The 11748-nt window shown below is 39.3% G+C and overlaps 1 protein-coding gene across 1 annotated transcript in view; it reads right to left on the reverse strand.

The window, feature by feature from the left end:
- CPB2 (carboxypeptidase B2 (plasma)) overlaps positions 1-11748 on the reverse strand; it is a 122693-nt gene that overhangs the window by 49645 nt on the left and 61300 nt on the right. Inside the window, exons 7-8 of the mRNA XM_006837687.1 lie at positions 10310-10414; positions 5158-5268 (exon numbers count right to left, since the gene is read on the reverse strand). Coding sequence (XP_006837750.1) covers positions 5158-5268; positions 10310-10414 — 216 coding nt within the window. The remainder of the gene's footprint in view (positions 1-5157; positions 5269-10309; positions 10415-11748) is intronic.

Consider the following 11748-nt stretch of genomic DNA (forward strand, 5'->3'; position numbering starts at 1 on the left):
TGCATGGGGTCGCTATGAGTCAGTTCCGACTCGATGGCACCTGCCAACAACAACAACTTTGAAGAGAGAAAAGATTAAAGCCGTCAAACGCTTCATTTTGCTTGGATCCACAATCAAACTTAGGGAAGCAGCAGCCAAGAAAGCAAATGACATATTGCATTAGGACAACTGTAGTAACAAACTGTACATGCTGTGGAGCTGTCACATCATCTCAACCCCATAATTTAAACAAAATCTGTGCAACCATTCATGTTATTATCAAACATCCCAGTTTACACAAATGGGAAATTGGCCTGATTGTTTGAAGTCCAGAGTCACTCAGTTAGAGGTATCGTCACATCTCCACCACCCATAACTTTTAAATGACTGCCAGTGTACTGTTGTAGCTGCTTTTGAATTTTCATCAGCAAAATTTTACGTGCATGTTATATTAATGATATTGTCCGATGATTTCCGCATTCCAGTGGGTTACCTCTCTTTGGAATGGGTACAACTATGGGTCTCTTTCAATCAGTCTTTGGCATTTCTGGACATAGATGAATGAGTGTCTCTAGTGCTACATCACTTTTATAAAGATAAATCTTTCACAGATTCCTATGCCAAATTTATCACTGGTGTTATGTGCCGTGGAGTCGTTTCCGACTCATAGAGACCCTATACAGGGTTTCCGAGGCTGAAAAACTTTACCGGAGCAGAAAGCCTTGTCTTTCTCCTGTGGAACAGCTGGTAGTTTCGAACTGCTAACCTTGTGGTTCACAGCCTGATTCGTAACCACTAGCGATGGTATATTGTAATGAAATCAGGACAGGAAGAGTGTTTGCATAACAACATATGGACATATAACATTCTCTTTTAGAACAACTCCGAGTTGCTGCTGGTGTTTCTGTTGCGGAAACTGGCTGCACCTGGATAATTCTTTAAAAAAGCACAGAGCCCAAGGCAAATGTCTGACAACATCATTTGGATTCTCCTGGAATCCAGATTTCTTGGTTCAGGGAGTTGGGCTGACCCACCCAGGCCATCTTCCCTTGGTGTCCTTTGGAATTTGAAGGAGCAGGTTCCCTGGAGTTACCTTCAGGTAACTAACAAGAGGTCAGTAAGCCTTTCCAATGGAGATGTTTGGCCTTTGGCACTGCATTCTTCTAGAAAAGCATTTCTGTGCAGCCTGCTTCTAGAAGTAGGAACTCCAGGGACTGACTCCAGGCTGCTTTAGGATATATGGCATGTGCTTGATGACCACTTCTGAAACCTGCTTTGTGTGTTGGTGCGATCTCTTGAGAAATTAATATAACAATGTCCTATCATATAACCCACTTGCACATCCCCTCTTCGGAGTCTCTTCCCTATACATTCTGTGATTGGAATCATGTTTACTCATAACAAATATATTCTGCTCTGCTCATTTTTTTTGGTGTTTCTCTGCAAGTATGGGTTTTTGACATGTTCTTTACTAAGTAAGCTACACTATTATTTGACTTAAAAGTCAGCTTTTAGTAAATGAATTTTTGTGGCTGAAAGTTTAAGGTTCAAAGAGTACCTCTGGTGATAGCTTGGGTGGGCCATTTTCAACTTCCATGGCTCCAGAAACTTGGATCCCACAATAATTAGAAATTCTGTTTCTCACCGTATATAACAGTGACCATTTATTGAACACCGAGTATGTGTTATGCACTGCGCAAACTACTTATCATTTACCCCCACTTACAAACTCCTGATGTGGTGCTGTAGGATCAGCACTGGACTGTGAACCACAGGGTCAGCAGTTCAAATCCACCAGCTGTTCTATCATTTTATACCTAATCACTCCAGCCATTCCCTTTCATGAAAACCTACTTGAATAAGCTTTTCAAAACACTGATGTTATGTTTTATGTGTCCCTCAGGAAATTATAAAGATCTGTACTCCATATTTAGTGAGCAAGTTTACATGATTCATGATGCTGATGGACTACAAATTTTCCAATAGAAATGAACTTGACCATGAAGTTTATACTTATGATTGAGGCAGAAGCATTGTTGTAAGTGCCATCAAGTCAATTCTAACTCTTAGTGACTGTGTAAAGGGTTTTCAAGGAGTAGCTGGTGGGTTCGAACCACCAACCTTGTGGTTTGCAGTCCAGTGCATATCCTACAATGTAGAGGGTTCTGAGGTTTAAATTAACTTATTAATTAGAATGCAATTCCATTAAGATGCAAGTGCAGTTCAAATGTTGTTCTAACTCTTGAAATTCATGATTTTTAAAAACTCAAAATTCTATTCAATCTATTCCTAATAAGACTTAATGGAAACTGGCATTGTGTATCCAATGGCACCTAACATCACAATAAGGGAAACAATCACATATTACACCCATTCTGATAGGAGAACACATTATCACAATGAAGTAATCTTTTGAAAAAAATCAAAACTGAATCCGATTAAGCCTCGAGAATCTAAATATTGATTTTTAGAAAACAGAGCACAGAGGAATGTACTAAACTACAGCATGTAATGCAGTTAGCAAAACCTAGCTTTGAAAAACTCTTTTCTTCAATTAGTAAAATTCAGGGGAGAAAACAGAAAGCAAGAGAAGGAGGAGGAGACTATAAATGAAAACAGACATGAAAGATACATTAATTGATCATACATAACACATGAAGATTATTTGAATCTTGAATCAAAGAAATTAGTAATTTAAAAACTAATTAGTCATGTCAAGAATCACTGCACTAATAGGAATTGTTACCTTTTTTTGCCCTGCCCACCATGTAAATCAACTGTCTAGGGATATTAGTCTCGCTCATATGATCCAAGAGTAAATAGATAAAGGCTTACAAAACAGACTAAATGCTTTAGAGAAAGGAAGATCGCTCAAGGGAAACAAGACCCAATATATCCAGATTACACTCCCAGCTAAGGTTATTCACGATATAAGTAGATTTGTGTTATCTTTCAGTAATCCAGAACTTGATTGGAACTTAATCCAACAGCATTTTAGGAGGTTGTGGAATAATATCCACTTGCCTGTGGATATTCATCAGCTACATGCTCAAATTTATGATATAAGTAATTCTCAAAGTGAGCACTGAGTGGCTACTAATTTGCTACCCCTGCTAGAGAGTAAGATCCCCTAAGAACTTGATTGAACCTCAGCATAGTGATCCTGCTTGGTCACCTTAGAGCAGGTGGTGGGCTGGCAACGTCTTGCATATGGGGTCCCCAGCTGATCTCCTCCCTCCCTGCCTTCCTTGGATGGCGTCTGTTTATGCTGGACGTGTGGCCAGAGACGGGTAAGGATCACATGGAACCTCGGCAACCTAAGGCAGAGCCATTGCCATGCTGCAATGAGTTTTGATGACGGGTAAGACTGAGGAATTCACACTGACCGCCTAACACAGGCAGCGTCCCTTAAACAAACAATAAATAAGGGGGAATCTGATGCAGACCGTGCAGACCCGGTCAGGAGGTCAAGACCCTGTGGGCCCAAGCGTTGTTGACCATCCAAACCATAGGCTCTGAGGATCAGACTTTAGCTACCTAGTAGACATAGCAAACTGTCCCTCATCTGATTATTCAGTAATGCTTGTTAATAATCTCATACATGAGCCCTGGATATCCACAGACAAATGTAAAAACCTTCCCTAAAAGCCGAGACTGTAAATTCCAAAAAGGCAAGTTCCCCCCAAACCAAAAAAAAAACCTAAAGAGGATAGAGAGAAACACTGTTAACTGATGATATATGGAGGGGATAATAATCAATGTAATGAAACAAGCTATATGAATGGTTGAATGTGAAGCTGATGATGTGCCCTGTAAACTTTCACTCAATCCAAAATAAAAACATTTAATTAAAAAACAAACAAACAAACAAAAAAAACGAATTAGGCATTAGGAAATTTAAATACTGACTAGATACTTGAGGATAATGGTTACATTTTAGGTACAATTGTCATTTTTTTAAAAAGCTCTTTTCTTTTACAAGGAGCCTTGGTGGCACAGGTGGTTGAGTGCTTGACTACTAATGGAAAGATCACTGGGTGGTTCAAACCCACCAGCTGCTCTGCGAGAGAAAGATGTGACAATTGGCTTCTGCAAAGATTTGTTGTTATTAAGTGCCATCGAGTTGGTTCCGACCCATAGTGACCCTGTGTAATGTTTCCAAGGAGCAGCTGGTGAGCTTGAACCACCCCAACCTTGCGGTTCAGAAGACTTTGCAGCCTGATGCATTAGCCCACAGCGCCATGCCAGGACAACCTTGGAAATTCTTTGAAACAGTTCTACTTTGTGTTGTGGGGTTGCTTTGAATTGAAATTGACTAAAATCTGGTTTGATTTTTCAGTTTCTTTTAGAGGGCATCCTGATAGAGTAGGGGTCCAGGTGTGGCACTGTTGGATAAGCACTGGACTGTTAAATGCAAAGTTGGTAGCTCACGCATACCAGCTACTCCTTGGAAATCCTATACAAGGTCACTAAGAGTCTGAGCCGACTATACAACACTTAACAATAACATCAACTGGTGGTGCAATGGCTAAAATACTCAGCTGCTAAGCAAAAGTTTGGTTGGTCACACCCACCGGCTGCTCAGTGAGAGAAAGACGTAACAGTCTGCTTCCATATAGATCTACAACCTTGGAAACCCTTTGGGACAAGTCTGTTCTGCCTTGTTGTTGTTAAGTGCCATCGAGTCGGTTCTGACCCATAGCGACCCTATACAGGGTTTCTGAGGCTGGAAATCTTTATGGGAGCAGAAAGCCTCATCTTTCTCCCGTGGAGCAGCTGGTAGCTCTGCCTTATAAGATTGTAATAAATCAGGATTTACTTGATGGCAGTTAGTTTGGTTGGAGTTTTCATCTTACAGACCTGTATTGAAATATTTCTTGATGAAATGATGTGATAGAAGGAATCTCCTTCACAGTAACACTTCAGGGTAAAAACGGTGAGGATAGAGCTGACAGATTGATCATGAGTTGATCATCATTGAGCTGCATGCCAAATACATAGTTTATTTTGCAATCATTCCCACTTTTCTAGATATTAAAAATCTTGACAATAGAAATTAAAATGTATCGTTTCATAATTAAACTATTGTGCCAAGGAGCCAGCATTGTAATAATAATTCTGCTTGGATATCCTGGATGCCCAAAGGGACCATGTTTTGTATTCTTTGCCTTTACCTACCGTTTTCCAGCTGTAGTCATAACCATCCACGTTCATTACTGGCATGACATAGAAGTCCATGTGTCTCAGAAGATTAGTGTACAGTGTTTCTCTCCCATAGTATTGTGTTACCTATAAATAAAAAAATTAGATTTGCACACTTAACTTTCAGAAACAGTATTAATCCCTAGAAAAGACTGAATTTAAGATAATCTACTGCTAACTAATGGCTTGACATAGCAGTGGCAGCAGCAATGGGCTCACTCAACTGTGAGGCTGGCACAGGACCAGACAGTGTTTCCTTCTGTTGTGCATATGGTTGCTATGAGGCAGAACCGGTTTGATGGCACCTAACAACAATAACAACAAATGGTCAATGCCTTGGACATGGGTGCACAGTCTCCTTATTTAATAGAGGCAGAAAAAGTAATAATAAATTTTCTAAAATTTCCTTCTAAAAACCAATTCCTTATGATCCATAAAATAAGATAATAAAATGTACTATATGGAGTCCTGGTGTGGCACTGTGGGTTAATATTACAGACTGCAAAGCCGTTTGAACTGCAAGGTTGGTGGTTCAAGCTCACCACCTGCTCCTCGGAAACCCTATACAGGGTCACTATGGGTCGGAGTTGACTCGACAGCACTTAACAGCAACAACAAAAATATGCAATTATTTAAGGGGAAAAAACCTATAGTACAACTTCCTTTTCAATAATTCTTATCAATCAGAGTTTAAATGAACTTTGTCTTATGCCCAAATATGATTAGATGGTATTATTCTTTTCAATAATACTTTATCAAATATTTGGTGAAAACTTACACAGCAAGTTCCCATTATACAATAAAGTTTCTTATCTGACAATTTCCGCACAAACTGATTTGTGATTTTTGTTACCTTTTTCACAATGTATCATCATTCTTTTAAATTGTGTTCTGGTTTCTTCATTTCCAGTAATCTAGTTTCCCTATTCCCTTATCGTCTCATCTTTGCTTTGGATTCAATGTTGACCTTTTGGACTCACACAGATTGTTTTTAGGGGAGCTCTCATAGCTGCTATTTTCTAAATTCTCTCTAGAAATTGTTGTGGAGGTAAATTCTCGCTGGAAATGAATATTTTTCTCAAACACCACATCACTTGGCATTAAAATCAGTGGAAATCTTTTCTAGGTGATAGCTAAGAGTTTCCTCATTGGCATCATCTGACACCTGTCTGCTCTGCTTCAGGACTCAGAATCAGTTTAGGGCCCCATATTCTGATGACTGAGAAATTCATTCAAAATGACCAAGAGAGGTAGGAGGGCCATAAAGACACATTTTAGTTGGTTAAATCATTTCTTCTAGGGCTAAGTTTGATTTTTAAATCTCTTTCTGTGACAGCATTAGTTTTTGGATTCATTTAAAATAGTTTGTTGTCCCTACTTTGATTCAAAAGCTTTTGTTAAGATTTCTTTTTTCCATTTGTTGAATATAAAATTGATGATCTGCCTTGTAAACTTTCATTCAATTCACAATGAAAACTTTTTTTAAAAAAAAGAATTATTTTTCTATTATTGACAAAAACAAAACAAGTCTTTTGAGTCCTACATGTATTATAGCTAAAATTTTATCATTTTACCTTTAGATATTTAAACTATTATATCCATATTTTTCTTTAAAATGATCACAAGAGTCATGTTAAAACCTTTTGCAATGGGTAATCACTTAAGAAATATGGGACAAGTGTAAGGGGAAAAAAAAATGCAAGGTTTTTGTTACTGTTGATGGTGGTGTTTTTTTAAATCTACCACAGATCACAAATAGAAGTTTCTTGGAAAAGAAGTAACATTTATAGACTGAGAGAAACTCTCTCTTAAGTCATTAAGTGCCATTGAGTTGGTTCCGACTCATAGCGACCCAATATAGGGTTTCTGAGGAGCTGCTGGTGAATTCGAACTGCCAGCCTTGCAATTCAAGCTGATGTTTCGGTCTAGTGCATTATCCCACAGCACCACACTAAGACTCCATCTCTTAAGTAGTGAACTGTTAAATGCATTTTTGACACTACAGACTTGTAAATTTGTGTTGGAGATATTTTTCAGTAATAACTTGGCATTTGTTATTAGAAAAAGATTGTTGTTGTGCACCATACAGTCAGTTCTGAGAAATAGTAATCCCATATGACAGAGGAGAACTGCTCCATCAGGTTTCCTAGACTAATCTTTGTGGGAGCAAATCTTTCACGGGGAGTAGCAAGTGGGTTTGAACCACCCACTGTTTGGTTAGTGGCTGAGCACTTAGTCATTTCATTACATCATATGGGCTCTTTGTGGAAATAGAAGGGGTGGCCCTGTGGGTTAAGGTGCTGGACTGCAAAGTTGGTTTGAACCGCAAGGTCGGCGAATCAAACTTGCCAGCCACTCCTCAGAAATCCTATACAGGGTCGCTATGCGTCAGAACCGACTCAATGGCACTTAACAAGAACAACAATTTGTTCATGGTCTGAGAGAAAATGTGTGAAGGGCTCAGAGAGAAGTGACTGGCCTTAAGCTTCCTGAGGAAAAAGCCCAGGTGTTCTACTTCTGAAAACTCAACCAATGAAAACCCTATGGCTCACAATGGTCCATTCCGAAACAGAGCTTCTTAGTTGTCTATTTTTTAAAGAGCGTAATGATTTTGTAGGCTTGGGTTACAAAATACTGGTTCACATGGTTGGAGAAAAAGACTAACTTGTAAGGTCTTCAGGCTATATCTTGTTCTGCATTTTCTCTCTGGGGTTAGGAACCTTGTAAGGATTGATAATTGTTTGTAGAATAAGTAATTTAATCTTACAAAGATTTAATGTTTTTGTGGGGTAAAAGGTAGGTTGCTTAACAGCAGAGAAAAGTGTTGGGTTGGAAAGAATGCATTAGGGACAGCTTCATCAGTATGAGAGTCAATGTGAATGGTATTTGCTTCTTAGCTCTTTTCAGGCATAGTGATGGAAAGAAAAGAAAATGTTTCATTGTTTTCTTTGTTCTTGATTTGTGTCCATCTGTTTATATGAACGACTGCTCCCACAAGGAGTAAAACGACCCAACTTTAAGAAAAGTCCAGATCATCAAAATGGAGGGGTCAGTTGGAACCATCCACGTTTCTCCAGTGGAGGATCAGCACTGGTTGGGAACTTGTTGATAGTTTCCAGGATGCTGCAACTCCCATTAGTGGGGAGGGGAGTAGAAGGGTACTAGAGATGCTGCATTTGTCAAGAGCCAGCAGTGACAAGCATAGTTCTGCCTTCTACCTTTGAATGTTACCTTCACTGCTGATATCGCTCATTGGTTAAGGTAGATCCAGCTACATTTCTAACTCTTCTATTTTGTGCTTCTATGAATCTATGTGTATGCAGACTAGAGTAACCATTACAGGAGGAACACATATTTTGAATTATTTTCCCAGTGGCAATGGCTCTTTATATAAATCAGGATAGAGGAAACATGGCCATTTTATAGGACTGGATGGGTTTCTTTACTACTTTTATTTTTTATGAAGGTGTATAGTCCTGGTGTAGCGCTATAGGATAAACACTCAATTGCAAGGTCAATTTGAAACAAAAGATCAGTGATTCAAATTCATCCGGGGCTCCTCAGAAACACTACACAGGGTTGTTGTGAGTCAGAACTGACTCTACAACACTTAACAACAACAGCATAGTCATTATATATATGAGCTCTAGTAGTGTAATGGTTATGAATTGGGCTGCGAACTGCAAGGTTAGCAGTTCAAAACTACCAGCTGTTCCGCGGGAGAAAGATGAGGCGATAAAGATTTTTACTCCCGTAAAAATTTACAGCCTCGGAAACCCTGTACAGGGTCGCTATGAGTCGGAACTGACTCCACGGCACACAGCCAAAAGCCATATATATATAAATATAATATACATATATACTTACTTTTATGATATACTATTTGTATTATATAAGGAGCTCTGGTAGCGTAGTGGTTACAAATCGGGCTGTGAGCCACAAGGTCAGCAGTTCGAAACTACCAGCTGTTCTGCAGAAGAAAGAGGAGGCTTTCTGCTTCGGTAAAGATTTACAGTCTTGGAAACCCTGTACAGGGTCGCTGTGAGTGGGAATCAACTCCATGGCACATAACAACAACAATGAATTTGTCTTATATATAGTTTCCTTTGATGTCAAGCCTTTCTTCAAAGACAAAATCCCCAATTATGACATGTAGAAAAATATGATCTGCTATGTAATGTTTAATTTCCAGAGTCAAAAAAATGGCAAGATGGCTAGATAGTTCAAACCAAAAGGAATAAGATTGAATTGGGACCCAATTTACATAATTATTTCACTTCTTTCTTGCATTTAGTAAATATATTATGATTAATGTGTTATTTATTAATTTTCTCCAGTGTTCAATCCAGGTAGAAATGTAAGAAGATAAAGATCATAGTTTTTGTGGTGGTGGTATGTATTGTTGAACTATTTTCAAACTCAAAGTGACCTCATATGGCAGAATAGAATTGCCCCATAGGATTTTCTAGGCTGTAATCTTTATTAAGGAGCTCTGGTAGCGTAGTGGTTACGAATCGGGATGCGAACTTCAAGGTCAGCAGTTTGAAACTACCAGCTGTTTCACAGGAGAAAGATGAGGTTTTCTGCTCCCATTAAGATTTACAGCCTTGGAAACCCTGTTACAGGGACGGTATGAGTCAGAACTGACTCCACGGCACATAACAACAACAACAACAATCTTTATGGGTGGCGCTGTGGGTTAATGCGCTGGACTACAAAGTCGTTTGAACCACAAGGTTGGAGGTCTAAGCTCACTAGTTGCTTCTCGGAAACACTATACAGGGTTGCTATGGGTCGGAACCACCTCAATGGCACTTAACAACAACAACAACAACAATCTATATGGGAGCAGTTCACCAGGCCTTTTCTCTGTTACCCCTTAGTTTAACAGTTGAATGTGTAAGCCATTGTACCACCAAAGCTCTTCAACAATCTTTATGGTGATTTAAATGCTTGTGATCATGATTTGAAAACTTAATTTGAATAACGAAGCCTCACCCAAACCTCACTTCTAGAGATTCTGAGTCAGGAATCTATGACCTAACTTGGGAGAATGCAATAAAGTAGCTCAGTTCATTCAGATACAGGTGATCTTAGGCCACATACTTAGAGGAACATGAATACTTACATAGCCAATGAACCACAAGCAGAAGGCGGGAGAAATCCATTCTCTGGCATGGATGCCACAGTCAATCCAGACAGCATTTTTAGCTGTTTGTTCTTGTTTGGAAACCTCAAAGAAAACCAAAAAATAAAAACAGTAAGTCTTTTTGTCTTCATTCCTTTGAGAATTATCAGGGAAAATTAAGAAGCTGGTGAGATTAACGGATAGCAGCTAAGGTCACATAACTGTTGTGCGTAGAGTAAGGCTTGTATTCTTCATTTCAAGCTCCTTTCTCCAAACACTTCACATCAGAACTGCACATGAAAATGGAGAAGTCCACACCAGACAATTAGGGCTTCAGGCCGTACATTCACATTAGGTAAACAAGCGGAGGTTAGGTGAGTGGCCTTTCATAGGAGATGTGAAGACACACCAAAAGCTGAGAAGCACTTGGTGAAGGAAAGTCAGTAGCACCAAAGACAAACTTAGACTCCTCATCACTTTCCTCAGGGCATACCCTTCCTATTTCCTTATTTCACACAAAAAAAAGTGCACACCTAACTTCAAACAAATGAATAGACCTGGTCCAAGCTGCCAGCTCTCAGTAGTAAGAATTCTCAACCTCTACTCAATGATAGATGTCTTTTGAATTCTTCAAAATATACCCCCAAAATAAATCATAATATAATAACTTAAAAAAATTGTTATACCACAATATTAGGGCAGAAAAGGTGAAGAATGCTATGAAATCAACAACTATGCAGAGCTGAAATTAAAAAATAGGGTTTTTGAGTTTTGGGGTTTTTTTTGCTTACCTTGAGCCCTGGTTATCATTTGCCCCTAAGTCAGTTCAAGAGTAGAACTGCTCCACAGAGATTCCAAGACTATAATCTATATGGAAGCACACTGCCACACCTTTCTCCCAGAGAGAATTCCAATGCACCAACCTGTTAGTGAGCAGCTGAAAGCTTTGATCACTGCACCACTAGGATTAAAGTGCTGGACCAGACGATGTTTCTTTCTGTTGTACAGGTTCTCTCTAAGTCAGAACCAACTTGACAGCATCTAGCAACAATAACAATATGGCTCCTAAAAATTCTTCTATTATCTATGTTCACAGATCCTTGTTGTTGTTAGATGACATCGAGTCAGCACCGACTCATAGTGACCTTATGCACAGCACAACGAAACAATGTCCGATCCTGGGCCAACCTCACTATTGTTGCCACACTTGAGTCCATTGATGCTGCCACCTGGCTGATCCATCTCGTTTGGGGTTTTCCTCTTTTTCTCAGACCCTCCATCTTACCAAGCATGATATCCTTCTCCAGTGACTGTTCCCTCCTGACAATATATCTAAAGTATGAGAGACGAAGTTTGGCCATGTTGGCCTCTAAGGAGCACTCCGGCTGCACTTCTTCCAAAACAGATCTATTGGTTCTTTTGGCAGCCCATGGCACTTT

The sequence above is a fragment of the Chrysochloris asiatica genome, unplaced genomic scaffold (genome assembly GCF_000296735.1).
Source record: "Chrysochloris asiatica unplaced genomic scaffold, ChrAsi1.0 scaffold00022, whole genome shotgun sequence".
In the NCBI taxonomy this organism is placed as follows: Eukaryota; Metazoa; Chordata; class Mammalia; order Afrosoricida; family Chrysochloridae; genus Chrysochloris; species Chrysochloris asiatica.